The sequence below is a fragment of the Heterodontus francisci genome, chromosome 1 (genome assembly GCF_036365525.1).
Source record: "Heterodontus francisci isolate sHetFra1 chromosome 1, sHetFra1.hap1, whole genome shotgun sequence".
NCBI classification, from domain to species: Eukaryota; Metazoa; Chordata; class Chondrichthyes; order Heterodontiformes; family Heterodontidae; genus Heterodontus; species Heterodontus francisci.
Genome location: NC_090371.1, coordinates 203400710 through 203422448, shown reverse-complemented (window position 1 = coordinate 203422448; position 21739 = coordinate 203400710). Strand labels below are relative to the sequence as shown.

At 41.8% G+C, this 21739-nt stretch overlaps 1 protein-coding gene across 1 annotated transcript in view; it reads right to left on the bottom strand.

Annotated features, from left to right (window-relative positions):
- Window positions 1-21739, bottom strand: part of LOC137374398 (calcium uniporter regulatory subunit MCUb, mitochondrial-like) — a 119664-nt gene that overhangs the window by 4011 nt on the left and 93914 nt on the right. The window contains exons 3-7 of the mRNA XM_068040450.1: window positions 12377-12547; window positions 11141-11245; window positions 9549-9709; window positions 2023-2226; window positions 468-584 (exon numbers count right to left, since the gene is read on the bottom strand). Of these exons, the coding sequence (XP_067896551.1) occupies window positions 468-584; window positions 2023-2226; window positions 9549-9709; window positions 11141-11245; window positions 12377-12547 (758 nt within the window). The remainder of the gene's footprint in view (window positions 1-467; window positions 585-2022; window positions 2227-9548; window positions 9710-11140; window positions 11246-12376; window positions 12548-21739) is intronic.

The window sequence follows — 21739 nt, the reverse complement described above, 5'->3', positions numbered from 1 at the left end:
TCTCAGGGAAAAACACAGGATGAAACTTGGGGAATCCTGCAGAAAATGAGGCATTAAAGCAGGGGTGAGAGGAATGGAACCAGGTGAGATGCTCAAAGGAGAAGGTGGCACTGGAAGAATGGGGGAGAGGCCAAGAGACAATTTTGTGATAAGTCCACACAACCAACGGGATGAAAAAATTATAAGCCAGGCAGGGAGGCTTCAGTAAGGGGTAAGGTATCAACACCCATAATCCAAGTTTCAGCCAAAACTATACCAATGCAATCATCCACATAGGCCTTCTTCACAAGTGAAGAGATATTCTGGAGGGAAATGTAAGGAGCGATAGTGATTGTTGATCCCCTGGCAGAGCCCAAGGGAGCAGTGGTGACGAGATGAACAGGGCAGGAAGAAGGTTGTCAAGACTAACTTATTGATCAAACAATTTATATAAAATATTTATTTTTTTGAACTGGGTGCTACCTAACCTCAGCCAGCTCCTCCTTGATTTTGTTGTACTTCGCTACATCAAATCTGCTTCTTTTGGTGCCTCGATATAAGTAATGAAGGAACTGTCTGTCTTTTATGTCAGGATAAACGCAATCCTAAAGGAAAGAGGCACAATTTAAGTAAACTGGATACAACGTCAAATAACATTGACCACTAGTGTGTCTTTACTGACAGAGCTGTATGTGTCACTTACATCCAAACTATCACACTTGAACTCTTCTTTCAGATGCCACAAATCTTAATTCAATTATGGACCCAAAACCAGTGTTATTTGCACTGTTAGGTATTGGGTGTTTGCATGAGAATTTACAAGATATGCTGGAGATTTTGTGCTGATTCTATACTTCCTGTGAGGAATCATGCTTACAGGTGCAACTCCCTTGATATTCCACCCATTAATTTTAATGAACAGAAAAGTTCTATGAACAGAGCTCCAAAATATCTTCCTCATACTGAAGAGTTTTTGATATTCTCTCAAATAATTCAACCAAATCAGCATCCACTAAAGTGGGTGGCAGATTCTTCAATAAATTAGTAACAATGAACAAAGTACTTCATTAAATTAGTAACAATGAAAAAAGTAGTTACCATTAAAAAGGTCAGTATTTGGCTGCGGAAATATAAATTATTTTCTCCAAGCTAAAAAAATCTCCTACCTTGCATTTGTTTGCTATCATTTGTAGCATTCTTCCTCTAATGCCCTGGACCAGAAACTTAGGTTTACATGCATATCAGGGAGCAGTTCCAAGGAAAAACATGGAATACAATGGTTTGAGACTAGCAAGAGTTTCTGACTAGAGATGCCTAAACCAGCATCAGGCGATCATAAAGTAACACGGTCTTCTCGTGGCTCAGATACTTCATTAACCTCTAGATTGATCACCAACGTTCTAATATATCAAAACGTGTGGCATCAGTGCAGTTCCCTGGTGCGGTTTCTTTTGTTTATAATATTGTCCTCTGTACTTTGTGACAAACGACCTCTCTCTATCCATGCTATTGATCTACTAGGTTATTTTATAGGGTAGATAGTTATATATTCCATTGCTGTGAAGCAGATTTGGCTTTGCATCAGTACAAAATCAGATCATGTGCTCATGCTGTCCAGTCCTCTCATTGCACAATGGCTGAATCATTCAATATTGATCTCCCCCCCAGTATAACTACCATCAAAAGATTGAATTGTAACCCCTCTTTCCCCTAAATTCTTTCCTCCCCACCTGAAGGGAACAGGTTTTATTTCTTTCAACTCACTTCGTAGCTCAATGATTTAAAGCTTGAATTCAACTGTGTTGCTTATCTCTGAATATTTTCCACCATCTTGATGAGGTATATTTCACAATTCATGCAACATATAGACATAAAAGTCCAAGGGAAAGGGTCAATTCTGGAGATCGAAAACGTTATTACTGTTATTCTTTTATAACCAAGACACAAATAAAGAAATGGCGATGTAGCTTTATTATTCATATATTTAGACATTAATGTACACCTTTGACTGCAGATTAAAATTGCACCTAATTTGATGGTTACCTGGCGTGTGAGGAGGAAGTAAGCATAAAATGCCATAGAACTCCCATATGTGATGAAGTAAGTGACTGGCTCCATTATATCCCAGGAGTAGACCCACCATGTTAACCAGGCCAGTGCTCCAGCTTGAGTGGAAATAAGAGCTAAACCAGTCCACATCAATCGATTGGATTTAGCTTCAGCCTTCAGAAATAACTGAGACTTTATCTGGTGAGATAGAAGTTATAGTTACACACCGATTTACCACAATTGATTATGCCCCAAGAATAAAGATGTTGATCTTCCAATGCCTGTCAGCTGAACTTACCCACATTTTTTTTTATTGGTTTTATGATCTGCTGCCAAAACCACTACCTCTGTGGTGGTGTCTGCAGAACTCACTGAGCTGGTCAGTGCATTCGCAACATAGCATAAAATTGAGCCACAACGTAAGTGTGGTTGGCAACTTGGACTGGCCCAAAGTTTGTTTGATGCACAACTACAAGTGACTTGAGTTAACCAGTGTTCCTCTAAAAATTTGGGAGATACAAGCCACCCGGAGCAGCCACAAGGGAGTTAGACCATTGCTTGTATGGTTAAAAGAAGCCAGAATTGGAAGGTCAGACTTAAGCTGCATTTTATTGTTTTTGTGCAATCAAATAATTCCATTAATGTTAATGTAATCTTTACATCAATTCCAACACATTGTGCATGGGTATCAACTGTCAAGTATTTGTTTGTGTTTCCTTGTTTTTCAGAAATATACAAGGCATTGTAGCTATTGAAAGATGTGTTTCTAATCACCTTCTGCAAATAAGTAACCAAGAATTAATTAGCTCATACATCATTATAATTAGTCAAAAGTCACTAAGCCGAGATGTTCCTAATTACTAATGCTTTTATTATAGAACATACAACCTTCTACATTTACTGATTCTCACTGCTGGCAACTTCTGAACACATTCTGTACAGAGATGATACTTCAGAAATTTATCATGATGATCAAGAGGCATTTTCAACTGCAGGCATGAACCTGTTCATAAATAATAAAGATCTGATGAAAGGTCACTGAACCGAAATGTTAACTTTGTTTCTCTCTTCACAGATGCTGCCAGACCTGCTGAGTATTTTCCAGCACTTTTTGTTTTTATTTATGAACCTGCTCATGTTCAGCATCACTGATATTGAAGCACTTCTGCACTAACAGCAGCAAATTTATCATATTATACTTCATTAGCCTCAACATTGCTCAGTTCTATAGCATCCGTTTCATGTAGGCTTAAATTTTGAACACAAAGCAGCATCTCCATACATCACAAACACTCAATGCTGAATTTGGTGGATGGTTGTGGAGATTAATTGGAAGAGAGTCAGGGTCAGCCAATTGTTGGGGTTTGATCACATGGAGGTAAGCTTCGTGGACTGGGGAAGTATTCCTGCTGCTCCTGGCCCACAAACAATACCTTATCATGGATCTTGCCTCCTTTTATTTGATAGGATTTCCGCAGCCCAGGAATCCTGGCCTCCATGTATTAAAAATTAAAATGGTGTTAAAATGGAAGGACACAGCCACCTTAAAAGATTTTCGTGACCTCCGTGCCTTCTGAAAGCGAATTGGTGGCTCCCACCCCGACACACCTCTGTTAAAACTGGAAGTCGGTGGGTTGGGGCCGGGTTTGAGAAATTCGTCCTCAGGTGTTAAAATTCCTCCAATAAGTGGCAAATCGTGCTAGGCTTGAGAGTGCAATAAGGTTTCTGTGGATAATATAGGTTTTATTGAGCTAACTGAGAATGCAAAGAAAAGCAAACATGCGAAAACAAAAGATTATTTCTGTGACCCAACAGCAGAGCAGACAAGTAACAAATCTAGTAATAGCTGAATCTGGTCACTTGACGACACTTCTGAAGCAGTATGTGGATGGCCCTACTACAGAAGGGGCTACACTCGACCACCTCTTAGGAAATTAGGATGGGCAGGTGGTTGATGTGTCAATGCGGAAGCACTTTGGGACCAGTGACCATAATTCTATTAGCGTCAAGATAGTTATGGAAAAGGATAGGACTGGTCCTCTGGTTGAAGTCCTAAATTGGGGGAAGGCTAATTTCCATGGCATCAGACAGGAACTCTCAAAAGTTGAATGGGAGAGGCTGTTTACAGGTAAAGGGACGTCTGGCAAGTGGGAGGCTTTTAAAAGTGAGATAGGAAGAGTTCAGGGCCGGCATGTCCCTGTTAGATGGAAGGGCAAGGCTGGCAAGTTTAGGGAATCTTGGTTGACGAGGGATATTGAGGATCTGGTCAGGACAAAGAGGGAGGCATATGTCAGGTATAGACAGCTGGGATCAAGCGAGTCCCTCGAGGAGTATAGGGGATGTAGGACTACACTTAAGTTGGAAATTAGGAGGGCAAAAAGGGGCCATGAGATTTCCCTGGCAGATAAGATAAAGGAGAATCCTAAAAGATTCTATAAGTATATTAAGAGTAAAAGGGTAGCTAGGGAGAGAGTAGGTCCCTTTAAGGATCAGTGCGGCAATCTACGTGTGGAGCCACGGGAAATGGGCGAGGTCTTAAATGAATATTTCTCGTCCGTATTTACCGTGGAGGTGGTCATGGAAGCTAGTGAGTTCAAGGGAGGGAACAGCGATATCCTGGAGCATATCAACATTACAAAAAGGAGGAGGTGTTGGAGGTTTTGAAGCACATTAAAGGTGGATAAATCCCCAGGGCCTGACCAGGTCTATCCTCGGATGCTATGGGAAGCAAGGGAGGAGATTGCTGGGGCCATGGCAGAGATTTTTGTATCATCGTTAGTCACGGATGAGGTACCGGAAGACTGGAGGATAGCTAATGTTGTGCCTTTATTTAAGAAGGGAAGCAGGGATAAGCCAGGGAACTACAGGCCGGTGAGCCTTGCATCAGTGGTGGGAAAGTTTTTGGAAGGGATTCTGAGAGACAGGATTTATATGCATTTGGAAAGGCATGGTCTGATTAGGGATAGTCAGCATGGCTTTGTGCGGGGGAAATCATGTCTCACGAATTTGATTGAGTTTTTCGAGGACGTGACCAAGAGGACTGACGAAGGCAGGGCGATGGACGTTGTCTACATGGACTTTAGTAAGGTCTTTGACAAGGTCCCGCATGGTAGGCTGGTCCAGAAGGTTCGAACACATGGGATCCAGGGTGAGCTAGCAAATTGGATACAAAATTGGCTTGGTGATAGGAGGCAGAGGGTGGTAGTGGAGGGTTGTTTTTCAGATTGGAGGCCGGTGACCAGTGGTGTGCCGCAGGGATCGGTGCTGGGCCTTCTGTTCTTTGTTATATATATTAATGACTTGGATGTGAATGTAAGGGGCATAATTAGTAAGCTTTCAGATGACACCAAAATTGGTGGTATAGTGGACAGTGAAGAAGGTTGTCTAAGGTTACAACAGGATATAGATCAACTGGGAAAGTGGGCAAGGGAATGGCAAATGGAATTTAACGCAGACTAGTGTGAAGTGATGCATTTTGGGAAGTTAAACCAGGACAGGACATATACAGTGAATGGCAGGGTCCTGGGGAGTGTTGTTGAGCAGAGAGACCTTGGGGTGCAAGTACATAGTTCCCTGAAAGTGGCAACACAGGTAGACAGGGTGGTGAAGGCGGCATATGGCATGCTTGCCTTCATCGGCCGAGGCATTGTGTACAAGAGTTGGGACGTCATGTTACAGTTGTACATAACATTGGTTAGGTCGCATTTGGAGTACTGTGTGCAGTTCTGGTCGCCGCACTACAGGAAAGATGTGATTAAGCGAGAGAAGGTGCAGAAAAGATTCACAAGGATGTTGTCTGGTTTGGAGGGCTTGAGTTATAAAGAGAGATTGGATAGGCTGGGTCTGTTTTCCTTGAAGCAAAGGAGGCTGAGAGGGGACATGATAGAGGTATATAAAATTCTGAGAGGCACAGATACGGTAGATAGCCAGAGTCTGTTTCCCATGGTAGAGGTGACTAAAACTAGAGGGCATAGATTTAAGGTGAGAGGGAGGAGGTTTAAAGGGGATCAAAGGGGTAAATTTTTCACACAAAGAATAGTGGGTATCTGGAATGAGCTGCCTGAAGAGGTGGAGGAGGCAGGAACAGTAGCAACATTTAAGAGGCATCTGGACAGGTACTTGAATAAGCAAGGCATAGAGGGATATGGAATTAATACAGGCAGGTGGGATTAGTATAGATAGGCCTTATGGTCGGCATGGACGCGGTGGGCTGAAGGGCCTGTTTCTATGCTGTACTGCTCTATGACTTTTTACATTGTGGGATTCCTTGTTAATAATTGCACTTACACTAACCCACATGGGATATTCACAGATATAAGAGAAGATACAAAGAAAACAAAGAGTTGTAGACACATCTCAGAACACTCAATGCCTATTGGGTGCTATCAGCAGACACCGACTATATGACATACTTGCTATTACAACCTCAATGAGACCATTAATGTTCAAACATGAGATATGAACTCCCCAGGCCAATTTAAAGAATTACATGACAAGATTTCACGTTTTAAGGCTTTTATTATAACAACTAATCGAAAAGAAATCCCCATTAACTAAATAACACTTTGTAATTAGCTGATTCCCCAAATTACAGAAAAAGGTATTTTCTTCACTTATTAAAACACTTGATAACCTCATACCATACTTATACGTTACAGTCCTCCTTGATGACAAAAATCTTTGCAGCTGTAAGTCCCAAAACTCCTCCCAGTTGCAAATGGTTTGGATCTCTCAGAACTTTCACAAAGTTAATGCCCTCTTTGCTGGACTTCCCTGAATAAGGCAATCCCTGGTGATCCTGTTGGTCTTTCACTTCTCTGCAAACCTCAGCTTTTGAAACAGATTCAAGTCTTTGCAGCCTTTCACTGTATCAGTCTTCTGAGAGCAGGCGTTCCCTCTCTCCCCTCCACCTCCTCATAGGCTGCCACCACTGGTCTGTCTTCTTACAGCCTTCACAAGGCTGCCACCTCTCGTCATCTTCCTGTCTGCCTTCAGAACATCTGTTCACTGGAATCAAAAGTCTTTTCCAATATGCAAAGTTCACAAGTCTGGCTACAGCAGAGCCATCTGGGCTTTCCATTGTTTCCAGGTGTTAGCAGCTGTTATGCATTTACATTCTCAGAGTCACTGACTCCTTGTTTACGATTTGAAAGTCTGGCAGGGTGAAACCCATTGCTCTTCAGGTGTTAAATACCTGCAGTCTCTGCTTTTCAAAACAAAAAGTCTTGATCTGGGCTCCTTCTTGTCCTGGGTTTTGTTTTTAGCAGCGTTGATGTGAAGTCACCTGACTTTTCTAACTCCATCTTAAACTACATTAAAAATTACATTAAAAAAAATACTTATTTAGTCCACCTCAGATGTCAAGTAATCACTGCCGGATTTGAGCCCTAGACCTTCTGGTTTGGCGGCCAGTTCTCAAAGTTAACTCTCCATCCTGCTCCTAATTTGTATGTTCCTATAACTAGGGAATACAGTATAAAAATAAGGGGTCTCCCATTTAAGACGGAGATGAGAAGAGACGAGACCTTTTTTCTGAGGGTTGTTAGTCGGTGGAATTCTCTTCCCCAGACAGCATTGGAGGTAGGGTCATTGAATATTTTTAAAGCTGAGTTAGATTCTTAATTAGCAAGGGAGTCAAAGGTTATTAGCAGTGGACAGGAAAGTAGAGTTGAGGCCACAAACAGATCAGGTATGATTTTGTCAAATGGCAGAGCAGGCTCAAGAGGCCGAATGGCCTACTCCTGCTCCTAATTCATACAAACATACATTTGAATTAGGAGCAGAAGTAGTCCATTCGGCCCCTCTAGCCTGTTCCGTCATTCAATTAGATCATGGCTGATCTGCTTGTGTCTCAAATTCCACACTCCCATCTATCCCTGATAGATTCTTGTTAGACAAGGGGACCAAAAGTTATCTACCCCCGTCTTAAAATTATTCAATGACCCTGCCTCCACCATCTTCTGAGGCAGAGAGTTCCAAAGTCGCACAACCCTCAGAGAAAATCTCTGCTCATTTCTGTCCTAAAAGGGCGACCCTTAATTTTAAAACAGTGCCCCCTAGTTCTGGACTCCCCCACAAGAGGGAGCATCCTTTCCACATCCACCTCGCCAAGACCATTCGGGATCTTATTCTCCCCTCACTCTTCTCAACTCCAGCGAAAAGAAGCCCAGTCTGTCAAACCTATCCTCATACAACAACCCGCTCATTCTAGGTATCAGTCTAGTAAACCTCCTCTGAACTGCCGCCAACGCATTCACATCCTTCCTTAAATAAAGAGACCAAAACGGCACACAGTATTCGAGATGTGGTCTCACCAATGCCCTGTACAACTGAAGCATAACATCCTTACTTTTATTTTCAATTCCTCTCGTAATAAAGGATAGCATTCCATTAGCCTTCTTTATTACTTGTTGTACCTGCATACTAACTTTTTGAGACTCAGGCACTAGAACACCTAGATCCCTCTGCAGCTCTGAGTTCTGCAGTCATTTTCCATTTAAGTAATACTCTGCTTTTTTATTCTTCCTATAAAGTGAACAACTTCACATTTTCCCACATCATACTCCATCTGCCAGATATTTGCCCACTCACTCAAACAATCTATATTGGTCTGCAAGCTCTTCACAACATACTTTCCTAATTATCTTTGTGTCATCTGCAAATTTAGCTACCATGCCGTTGTACATTCGTATGTATGGACCATGTAATGAAGATGAGGTATATCAAGCAATGTGGTTCAATTATGTCATTGCTCGATAATATTGCTATGTAACTCATTGGCATTAATAAGGAATATTCAGTTGGGTTCGGATTTTAATTATACAACCAAATCTATTTTATACCGTCTGCCATAATCAAGAAGCTTTAAGCCATTAGGCTGTCCATCCAAGATCACAGAGCTAGTAATAATAGGCTGTTAACCTAACTCCTTTTACCAATGTATATGTCACAAGCTGTAAAAATAAAATGTTACTTTAAAAAAACTACGTATATTAAGTGGGAAATCATGGTAATTCATGTAAGAGCTAATGAGACCGTCAATTATTTGCGGGGAACCACTCAATGAGGAGGTTACCATTTGAGAAGTGGCAAGACAATAGAGTTTCTTTAGTTTGGAAAGACAAGGTGTAAACAACATTTATATCTTGCCACAGTTTAACCTGAAGTGGAGAGCTCTCTTCAGACTGCCCAAACGAGCTAGATTTTTGATTAGACAATTTCCACTCTTAACAGGCAATCAAATGACTTTTTTTCCAAGGACCTACTGCCTTGCTGCAGAATTATAGATACACACACGTCAATGAATATGTTGAATGATAACTAACGGCCAATCAAGGTGTTGAAACCTGGAATTATTTACCTGATGGCAAGTTCCATTGTGAAAAAGTACAGATATATACACACACACATATGTTGGAATGAGAAATGCAGTTTGGTACATTTGTTGATAAATCTGTCGAGAGTACTAGATTTTCAATAGTTTAAAAATGGCTAGTCGCAAACTGTTCTAAATCATGAACCTGTTCAAGATTCTGTAGCTCTCCTTTCAGATTTTCAAGTTTCTCCAGTAGTTCCCCCTCTCTGTTCAGTTGGTGATCTTCTGCATGTAGTGCTATGTAAAGCCTATGGACCAGGTTCTTTACATCATCCATTTCTATAGAATGCTCACTGCTTACATGGTCTAAGGTATCAGAAAGAGAACATATAAAACAGAATTAACACATAGCCTCGGCCCTCAAAACAGCTCAGCAGTTTTTCAAAACTGCAAAATGTACTGTAATAAGGTCACAAGAACTAGGAGCAGGAGTAGGCAATTCAGCCCCTCGAGCCTGTTCCGCCGTTCAATACAATCATGGCTGATCTCATCTCGGCCTCAACTCCACTTTCCTGCCCATTCTCCTTAACCCTTCAAACCTTTACTAATTAAAAATCTGTCTATCTCCTCCTTAAATTTACTCAATGTCCCGGCATCCACCGCACTCTGGGGTAGTGAATTCCACAGACATAAGATAAGACAAGAGGTAGGATTTCAGGAGGCTATTGATGTTCGTCAAAAATAAAACATATCAAGAAACTTGGGAAATGTAGACAAACTGACTATGCAGCTCCAGAGCAGTATTTTAGATATTAGTTGAAGGATAAATGCCAGCCAGAACACCCTCGCTCTTCTTTGAATAGTGCTGTAGGATATTTTATATCCACTTGAAAGGGCAGATAGGGCCTTGGCTTAATGTCTCACTCACAAGACGACATTTCTGACAGTACAGCACTCAGCCAGTACTGCACGGAGATGCCAGCCTAGATTATGTGATCAGGAGTGGAGTTTGAATTCATGGCCTTCTGACAAAGGTGAGAGAGCTAGCACTGAGCCACGACTGACATCATTTCCCTCTCTCAAAGGAAACCCCAATGTAACTGCTGATAATCACTTATCCTTCTATGTATATTAGAGGTTTTTTTTTGTAAATTGAGGCATGAAAACATAATGGACTATCTGCAGAAGCTTCTTTGTGTATTTATAAGGATGGGATGTGGGAAACTAGGGCTCCATCACCAAGCTTCTAACATCCCTACTGCTGAAAGCACTTCTCAAAATTTTCAAACCAAACTCAAGTTTAAAGCCATTAAATCACTTTTCATTCAAAACAATAGCACAGGCCATGTCCTCAAACAGTGAATGACACTTCCCCAAAAGACTGTGGATTTGGATCAATTGAGATTTCCAAGCAAAGATGGGTAATTTTTTTCAAATTAGTTTAGGGTAACACGGGATACGGAGTAAAGATGCATAAACTGAGCTGAAGTACAGATTAACCCACTGCAGAACAGCTGGAAGAGTTGTGAACTTTATACTTAACATTAGTTGAACTTTCTGTACAAAGCAATATTTAGACTAATACCACTTCAGTATATTTTAGGGTGAGGATGTGTGCAGATAACTATTATCTAACTTTTAAAATAACAATGGTGGTTTTCTGGAAACATCTCAATCAGGTGGTTTGCTATTTAGTCATCTTTTTTTAAAAAAAGGCCTAGGTTCACAAAGATTTTCAAACATCATGAAAAGAAAACGGCTATCGTGTTCAAAACACAATCGAGAAATCTTTCTTACCTCCAAGAGGTGGCTTTACAAAATACTTTGTTTCATTAATAACCAGTTCAAAGTTCTTTGTTAATAAAATAGTCATCGGTGTCGTGGCTGAAACTCTAGTGCCATCTGCAGGCAAACAAACATTGGTTATAAAGAAAAAACAGCTGCAAATTACAAAAGAAAGCTGGTCGTTTCTCACTTCTCCCCACCTCTTCCTTCACCTACAGCTGGTAAAGGCAGACACTCAAGGAATGGACTACTCTACCTGAGAACAGTAGGTATGACTGCAGCATTGTATACTGATGAGCAGTGTTGACGCTCCTACTGAGTTACAGCATTCCATTCCATGGCTACATTGAAACCTATTGGAAGTATTTCCAATTTCAGCAGGTTGTATAAATTCTCACATTGAATTTACATAAGCTAAACCAAGACATTCTTCCTTGCTACAGCTTATTAACTCAGATTCGTTTTTGATGACAATCAGTATACAATGTGCGATTTGAAGCTTATTACACAAACCTGGTTCACAAATTACATAAAGTGGTCTCGTGAGTCAATTTTCCACATTGTAGCAATCTATAGTATTTTTAGTGAGTATGGGTAACAGATTTTATAAATTGTGTAAATGCTATTGATTGCACATTTACATCTTTATGTCATTGTGATGAGGTGTGGTTTTTAAATGTTGGAGGCTGCATTACAGTTACTTTGTTACTGAAAAAGGTTGAATTATCTCACGATACAGGTGGAAAAATTGCCTACGAGTTAAGTTACTGTACTGAAAGCACAGATTCAGCTCTTGGAATCAACACAAGTTTAATTTTCTTAGCACCAGATGATTTGGTTCTGGGACTAACAGCAGTGAAGCTAAGTCACTCAACACAACAGCTAACTTGTGAATTTGCAGAGTTTTCAACACTAAATGGCTCACAGTTTCACATTCATCTCCCACCACCAAATTACCTACTTCAATTGAGCTTCTGCAAGCTGCCAAGTTCACACTTCCATTTCTCTAGTAGAGCTTAGGCTATACATTTATTAAGAAAGCAGTTAAATACAATGTCACAGGTCCAAGTAATGCTGGACTTATAAGCACCAATGGCATCGAGTCCTGCTCATACCAAACAGAAATGCATATCTTTCTCCAACCCCTGCCAAAATAAATATTTTAGTCTAACTACACAGTACCGTAGCAATCAGAGTTACTTTACTAGTGTGTAATGGATGGTTTCAAATGCACTGAATAACAATCACCTTCTGTAAAAACTGCAACACTGTTAATTCCTTGATCCTCATGTTTCAAATCCTTAAGAAGGTCTCCAACATTCATCAACAGTGGCTTCACAATAAACTGGCAACGCTCTTTTCTGGAGGGAAGTGTGATGGAGATTACTGGAAAACCATGCTTGTATTCAACAGTTGCCTCTGGAAGATAATGGCAAAGTTCAAACATAAATACTACTTTAACTGCCATTAAACATACTTGAAACAGGCTTTTCTACTGCATCAGAACCATAAATGCCATCAACATTTTAAGTGGACAGTCAGCTTTAAACTCCTCTGTCAATTAGTCAACATTTTAGGAGAACCATCAGTTTTTTTCCTCACTGGAAAGAGAGGTTGCCAGAATCAGTTAATCAGATTGGTTGGATGTTGGAACCTGAAGGCTTTTAAAAGCAATCAATCAGTTGTTATAATCATCTGTGTTGAACTGCACTTTCTTGTGTTATAAGGCCTAAAACCCAGGCTACTTTTGGCTGGCCATCTATTTTCAGGCTGCATCAGCTTCTTTATAATTGTTGGCCAGTTTTTATCTTTTTTTGAAGTTGGCTCGCTTAACACTGCCAGTGGAGCTTACACTGGCAGAGGATAGACTATGAATCTGAACATACTTCTATTACCAGTATAAATTGGTGCAGTTCAGTCACTAATCTGTGCTTGAGGGTATAACACAACAGCTCAAACAGTATTGAAAGGAACTAGGGGTCTGATGACAGAAAAACTTATAACCCAATGGAAAGCAAGCAAGAAAATGGGGAAACTTTCCACAGATCAGGCAATTTATATAAACACTCATACATCCAGTATTTTAAACAGTTGGTAGACAACTCTGCCGGCTTTTACATTGGTCTTGAAGAGGTTATCCTTACATTTAGGGAAGTCGTTCAGCCCATTGTGTCTGTGCCAACTCTCTGCGAGTGCAACTCAGCTAGTCCCACTGCCCTGCCCTTTCCCCAAAGCCCTGCAAATTTTTTCTCTTCAGATAATTATCTAATTCCCTTTTGAAAGGGAATACACCTGATATTAATCCCGATATTAGCTTCAGAGATTCGTCAAGACTGATTGCAGGGAAATTGTGGTTTGAATGAATTTGGGAAGTTTTATGGTAATTGCTACTGGGTGCATGAGATTCGTGAATTTGGAACTGGAGGCTCTAAAATCTTGCTCAGACCAATGTAAAAGCAGCTGTTGGAACCCAATCCTTTAACCAGCAAAAAACTCCTAAGTAAACAGCATTTATTCAAAATCCTCAACCTACTGTTCGACACTGTTGACTAGATAGTGCAAGTTGTCTGGATGCATTTATCCCTCTGCTACTTGATTCACCCTCAATCAATCATCAAGCTTAATGCAAATCCAATCATTTGTAATCTTAACATTAAACAAAACATTTTTGGAGACGTTAACTTTTACGGACATCAATTTTGTGACTGTTCCTAAACGTATGCAAGTTTTCTAAAATTAATCCCAGGTAAGGAGAAAACAGTTCTGAAATTTGGTTAAAGGGGAGAGCATTTCCTGTCTGCAAAGCATATTCCAGAGGGGGAGAAAAAGAACTTACACATTTAACACTTTCACATCCTTCAAATGTCCCAAAGTACTTTGCAGTGAATGAGTTGCTCTCTATCCAGCTACCACTAGGAACTTAGACCAGCATCCTTCCAGCCCTTTGAAATTGGTTCCAGCATCAAAATATATATCCAAAACTTGGTACTTGTTAGACTAGAGCCCCGGATTCATTTTCTAGACTAGGAAAGATGCCGATTCTACCACTCCTCAAATAGTAGCCAGCAAACAGAATCTCCAGAGCTCTTGTGGTTCAGAGACTAGGTACAAAGAACAGGTGGAAGCAAAGTATGGTCAAAATGAAGAACAGCATTTAATAATAATTTCTGAAAGAGTGGTGGGAGAGGAGGCAGAAACATGATTAAAATTTGGCCTATTTCTTACTTGGCATTCCAACAGTTTTCAGGTCTTCCCTGGAGTGACACTGTAACATGGCTGGAAATAGATTTTGGAAGGAGTCCATTTCTTTCAGAAGATACTCAGCAAGTATGGCTAAAATCTGATGTGATTCCTGAAGGAATGCATTGCATACATTATCCATAAGTCAAGCTGCCAACCCCCTTTCAAATTAGGCAGTGTAAGGGGAGACAGTGGCGTAATGGGAATGTCTCTGGACTAGTAATCCAGACTATTGCCCTGGGGCCGTGGGTTCAAATCCCATCACAGCAGCTGGTAGAATATAAATTTAATTAATTAATAAAAATCTGGATTTGAAAGCTAGTCTCAATAATAGTGCCATGAAACTATCATACATCGTCATTAAAACACACTTGGTTCAATAATGCCCTTTAGGGAAGGAAATCTGCCATCCTTACCTGGTCTGGCCTACTCCAGACCCACAGCAATGTGGATGACTCCTAAATGCCCTCTAGCAATTGCAGGTGGGCAACAAATTCTGGCCTTGCCAGTGATGCCCAGCCACATCCAATGAAAGAATAAATACATAACATTTCTATTATTTGTGACTTTTCACCTCTCAGCTACTTGCAAGGCATGCAGCAGGAAAATGAAAATCTAACTGTCCAAGGCATCAGTACATAAAATTAGCATTTCACTGACAATTTTTTTAAAAATTCATTCGTGGGATGTGGGCGTCGCTGGCCAGGCCAGCATTTATTGCCCACCTCTAATTGCCCTCGATAAGGTGGTGGTGAGCTGCCTTCTTGAACTGCTGCAGTCCTTGGGATGTAGGTACACCAACAGTGCTTTAGGAAGGGAGTTCCAGAATTTTGACCCAGTGACAGTGAAGGAATGGCAATATAGTTCCAAGTCAGGATGGTATGTGACTTGGAGGGGAACTTGCAGGTGGTGGTGTTCCCATGCATTTGCTGCCCTTGTCCTTCTAGGTGGTAGAGGTTGCGGATTTGGAAGGTGCTGTTGAAGGAGTCTTGGTGAGTTGCTGCAGTGCATCTTGTTGATGGTACACACAGCTGCCACTGTGCGTCGGTGGTGAAGTGAGTGAATGTTGAAGGTAGTGGATGAGGTGCCAAGTGGGCTGCTTTGTCCTGTATGGTGTCGAGACTAGAATGTTGTTGGAGCTGCACCCATCCAAGCAAGTGGACAGTATTCCATCACACTCCTGACTCGTGATTAGTAGGTGGTGGACAGGCATTGGGGAGACGGGAGATAAGTTACTCGCCGTATAATTCCTAGCCTCTGACGTGCTCTTGTAGCCACAGTATTTATATGGCTGGTCCAGTTCAGTTTCTGGTCAATGGTAACCCCAGGATGTTGATAATGGGGGAGTCAGTGATGGTAATGCCATTGATTGTCAAGGGGAGATGGTTATATTCTCTTTTGTTTGAGATGGTCATTGCCTGGCACTTGTGTGGCATGAATGGTAATTGCCACTTATCAGCCCAATCCTGGATGTTGTCCAGGTCTTGCTGCATCTGGACACAGTCATCAGCGAACATTCCTACTTCTGACCTTATGATGGAGGGAAGGTGTTTGATGAGGCAGCCGAAAATGGTTGGGCCTAGGACACTACCCTGAGGAACTTCTGCAGTGCTGTCCTGGGACTGAGGTGATTAACCTTCAACAACTACAACCATCTTCCTTTGTGCTGGGTATGACTCCAACCAGCGGAGAGTTTTCACCCTGATTAATATTGACTCGAGTTTTGCTAGAGCTCCTTGATGCCATACTGTCAAATGCTGCCTTGATGTCAAGGGCAGTCACTCTCACCTCACCTCTGAAGATCAGCTCTTCTGTTCATTTTTGGACCACGGCTATAATGAGATCAGGATCTGAGTAACCCTGGTGGAACCCAAACCGAGTGTCACTGAGCAGGTTATTGCTGAGCAAGTGCTGCTTGAGGCACAGTTGACGACCCCTTCAATCACTTTGCCGATGATCGAGAGTAGGCGGACAGGGCGGTAATTGGACGGGTGAGATTTGTCTTGCTTTTTGTTGGCAGGACATATGTGGACAATTTTCCACATTGCTGGATAGATGCCAGTGTTGCTGTACTGGAACAGCTTGGCTAGGGGTGCAGCTAGTTCTCGAGAACAAGTCTTCAGTATTATTACCAGAATGTTGTCAGGGCCAATAGCCTTTGCAGTATCCAGTGCCTTTAGCCTTTTCTTAATATCACGTGGAGTGAATTGGATTGGCTGAAGACTGGCATCTGTAATGCTGAGGACCTCAGGACGAGACAGAGATGGATCACCTACTTGGCACTTCGGGCTGAAGATAATTGCAAATGCTTCAGTCTTGTCTTTTGCACTGATGTGCTGGGCTCTCTCATCATTCAGGATGGGGATATTTGTGGAGCCTCCTTGTCAGTTGTTTAATTGTCCACCACCATTCACAACTGGATGTGGCAGGACTGCAGAACATAGATCTGATCCGTGGATGCCCTCCTGCACTCTTCATTGAGCCAGGGTTGGTCTCCCGGCTTGATGGTAATGGTAGAGTGGGGGATATGTGGGCCATGAGGTTACAGATTGAGATTAAATACAATTCTGCTGCTGTTGATGGCCCAAAGCACCTCTTGGAAGCCCAGTTTTGAGTTGCTAGATCTGTTTGAAATCGATCCCATTTAGCATGATGTTAGTGCCACACAACAGGATCGTGGGTATCCTCAATGAGAAGACGGAACTTCGTTGCCACAAGGACTGTGCAGTGATCTCTCCTACAATACTGTCATCGACAGATGCATCTGCAGCAGGTAGATTGGTGAGGACGAGGTCAAGTAGGTTTTTCCCTCTTGTTGGTTCCCTCACCACCTCCCACAGACCCAGTCAAGCAGCAATGACCTTTAGGAGTCAGCCAGCTCGGTCAGTAGTGGTATTATCGAGCAACTCTTGGTGATGGACATTGAGGTCCCCCACTGAGAGTACATTCTGTGCCCTTGATACCCTCAGAGTGCTTCTTCTAATAGGGGAGGCTGTGGCATAGTGATAATGTCACTGGACTAGCAATCCAGAGGCCCAGGCTAATGCTCTGGGGACAGGGGTTCAAATCCCACCACAGCAGATGGTGAAATTTGAATTCAATTAATAAATCTGGAATTAAAAGCTAGTCTAATGGTGACCATGAAACTATTGTCGATTGTTGTAAAAACCCATCTGGTTCACTAACGTCCTTTAGGGAAGGAAATCTGCCGTCCTTACCTGGTCTGACCTATATGCAACTCCAGACCCACAGCAATGTGGTTAATCCTAAATGCCCTCTGAAATGGCCCAGCCAGCCACTCAGTTGTATCAAATCACTGCAAAGTGTAAGAAAAGGCATGAAACTGGATGGACCTAGGCACTGGAAATGACAATGGCAAATCCAGCCATGTCGACTCTGCAAAGTCCTCCTTACTAACATCTGGGGGCTTGTGCCAAAAATGGGAGAGCTGTCCCACAGACTAGTCAAGCAGCAGCCTGACATAGTCATACTCACGGAATCATATCTTACAGACAATGTCCCAGACACCACCATTACCATCACTGAGTATGTCCTGTCCCACCGACAGGACAGACCCACCAGAGGTAACGGCACAGTGGTATACAGTCGGGAGGGAGTTGTCCTGGGAGTCCCCAACATTGTCTCCGGTCCCCATGATCTCTCATGGCATCAGGTCAAAAATGGGCAAGGAAACCTCCAGCTGATTACCACTTCCTGTCCCTCCTCAGCTGATGAATCCGTGCTTCTCCGTGTTGAACACCAATTGGAAAAAGCACTGGCGGTAGCAAGGGCACAGAATGTACTCTGGGTGTGGGGGACTTCAATGTCCATCACCAAGACTGGCTCATGCCACATTGTGCATCACAACCCAGTTAGCAGCTTCGATGCCAATGACTTCCAAAGCAAGTCAAACTCACATCGTCACAATAATAATTATTACTCAAAGGTAACTAAATATTGTTTCTGGTTCAGATTTTGATCATAAGGTGAATTGAATCAATATGCTGTGCAAATAATATTCAAGAAGGTAGGAAGGCAATTAAAAAGCAAGCAATGCCTCTTAGTTCACATTGTACAAGGGTCTGGTAAATATACTCCAACTCGTCCAAAATATTAAATCGACAAAACAGAATACAGCAGATCTTTAATGCAATCCCCACCACTTAAACAAACCAAGCATATCACAGGCAGTTTCCTATATTTTGAAAATGGCACTAACCATTACCATTGAAGTCAATTGTAAAGGCACCTCTTACAACAGTAAGTGCGCTAGCTATTTTGAGCAGCTGTAACCAGCTCCTTCAATGTTGCTTTGGTAAACTGCACTTGCAATTATGAACGCTCGAGGACACAGTATTACTGATAAAATATCTAGATTGTGAATTGGCTAAGCAATAGAAAGCAGAAAGCAATGGTAAATAGAAGGCTCTATTTGGAGATAATAGCCCACTGGAGTTTTACAGGTGCCCGTTTTGCATCCACTTTTGTGTACATTATACATGAAATGGAAATGGGTATTATCAGTAACGTCATAAGAAATGGTGATGACATCAAGCTATGCACTTAGGTGTTCAGTGTAGGAGGGATAGAAAATATTCAAATAGATTTGAAGAAATTATGTCGATGAACCAAGGAACGACAAATGGAATATAAAGTGGAGGCATATATGGCAATGTGTATTAGTACCAGGAACAGGACCTGTGTATGTATGGGTTTCTACTGGCAAGAGTGAAAAAGGGGAAGAGAGTGGGTGTAATTGTTAATTTTTGACTGCAAGTGCCCAGTTAAAGTGAGGTTGTTATTAAAGTACATCAGGTTCTATGATGCCTCTCCAGGGCATTCAATTACAAATCAAGAGGGGTAATTTTAACTGCTTAGGAAACACATTGGTGAGGCAACATTTGGAAGTCTGTATCCAGTTTCGTTCATTTTATCTTCCAAAAAGATGGATACATTAGGTAATAAACAGAAAAGAATGACTGATAATTCCAAGACTTGAAGCTCAACATTACAGGGACAGGCTAAAGAAACTGATTTTCATTGGAGGGAAAAGAAAAGAGATTCAATTTAAAATGATGAAAGGGAATAAACTGTATGCACATAGGTATTCTCAACTTGAATGGTTCAGAAAACATAGAGCCAAGGTAGTTAAACCTCATGTGAGGCTTGACATGATCATGCAGACCCCCACCTGTCAAGAGTGAAGCACATTAATTTCACAACATGGACATTAAATTTCAAAGTGTTGCTGGGAGGAGAAGGCCTGTGACAAGGGGGTTGCCAGGCCCCTGGCTGGAAAGACATTTTTGCATATTAACAGTGTTTGGAACAAAGGAGCTATCCCCTGCACCAATACAACCCATAAACAGACATGGTCAAACCAGTTAGTAACAAGAATAATCTACTTGGCAGTCTGGGTTTTTTGCTGAATTGTACAGTTTGAACTAAGAGCCTGCAGAAAGCTGTTTGCTCCTGGCTGGCTCACTGCAGCCTCTCCTGTCTGTTCCCTTCTCTTTCTCACTGAACTTCAAAACCGACTCAAGACACATGAACCCCAAGAGAGAAAAGTCTCCTACAGTGAACAAGGTTTAAGAAGAATGCTGGGCCCCAACGAAAAGCAAGATCTACCTACAATCAAGGACTCTACAGTGAGCTCGAAGAACCGTAACAACAACTGATCAGATATTGTCTCAAACTTTTCCACTTTATTTTTCTTCTGCTCTTTTCTGTCTCTATTTACATTGGTGTATTGCATATGCATGCTAGCGTGGGTGCATCATGTATCCGTAGGCGTTATCCGAATTAGAGTTTAAGTTTAATAAATTTCAACTTTTCTTCTTTAAACCTAAGAAAGTCTATTTGTGCGGATTTCTTTGCCTTATAATTGGAAAGCGGTGAACAAGGATTCACCAAGGGGGAGCTCAAAACAGAGTGTTTAAAATTAAACCCTGTTACAGTAAGACCAGGTGAAAGCTGAAAGGGAACCCTAGACCTTTCTCTCACCAGGTCGTAACAACATTCACAGCAAAGTGGGGAATCGATTTCCATCAGTCAGTGCTAATTTACTGTTAATCTGGTAGGAAGCAGGGTTGACTGTTATAAGCACAGGTGAGGAAACGGTTTTGGAACAATGTAATATATTACTCAGTATATGAGAATGTGTGATAGGTATTCTTTTTTTTTTGGAAACTTCATTTGCTTTAAACTGTCTTCCTGTGAAATTTTAGATTGAGCTAGGTGGAGGTCATGACAATGTCGCTACACCTAGTACTTTAGAGGGAATGAGGGAATGATGTTCATTGGCCAAACAACCTTCAAACTTTTAATCGCTTTATGATATTCTTATTCCTTCAAGTGATTCCACATTAACCAAAAAAAAAAATCACCAAACTGAAATAATAGTTATTTCAGCTGCATATTTAACTATGCCCAGGCTGCTGCATGAGGCAAAAACAGAAAATGCTGGAAATACTCAACAGGTCTAGCAGCATCTGTGGAGGAAAAAACAGTTAACGTTTCAGGTTGATGACCTTTCATCAGAACAGATTTCAAACGTTTCAGGTCAGTTAACTCTGTTTTTCTCTTCACAGATGCTGCCTGACCTGCTGAGTATTTCTAGCATTTTCTGTTATTGTTTCAGATATCCAGCATCCTCAGTAGTCTACTTTTGTTATACGTAAGGTGGCTGATGGGCATACACACCAAAAGAAACTGAACTGGAATAGCCATATAAATACTGTGGCTACAAGAACAGGTCAGAGGCTGGGGATCCTGTGGCAAATAACTCACCTCCTGATTCCTAAAGCCTGTCCACCATCTGCAAGGCACAAGTCAGGAGCGTGATGGAATACTCTCCACTTGCCTGGATGGGTGCAGCTCCAACAACACTCAAGAAGCTCGACACCATCCAGGATAAAGCAACTTGCTTGACTGGCACCCCATCTACAAACATTCACTCCCTTCACCACCGATGCAGTGGCAGCAGTGTGTACCATCAACAAGATGCACTGCAGCAACTCACCAAAGCTCCTTAGACAGCACCTTCCAAACCCACGACTTCTACCAACTAGAAGGACAAGGGCAGCAGATGTATGGTAACTCCCCTACCTGCAAGTTTTCCTCCAAGCCACACACCATCCTGACTTGGAACTATACAGTCATTCCTTCACAGTCGCTGGGTCAGAATCCTGAACTCCCTTCCTAACAGCACTGTGGGTATACCTACCCCACATGGACTGCAGCGGTTCAAGAAGGCAGCTCACCACCACCTTCTCCAGAGCAATTAGGAATAGGCAATAAATGCTGGCCTAGCCAGCGATGTCCACATCTCTGCAGCGAATAAAAAAAATAGTATTTTGCTTTTGTATTACT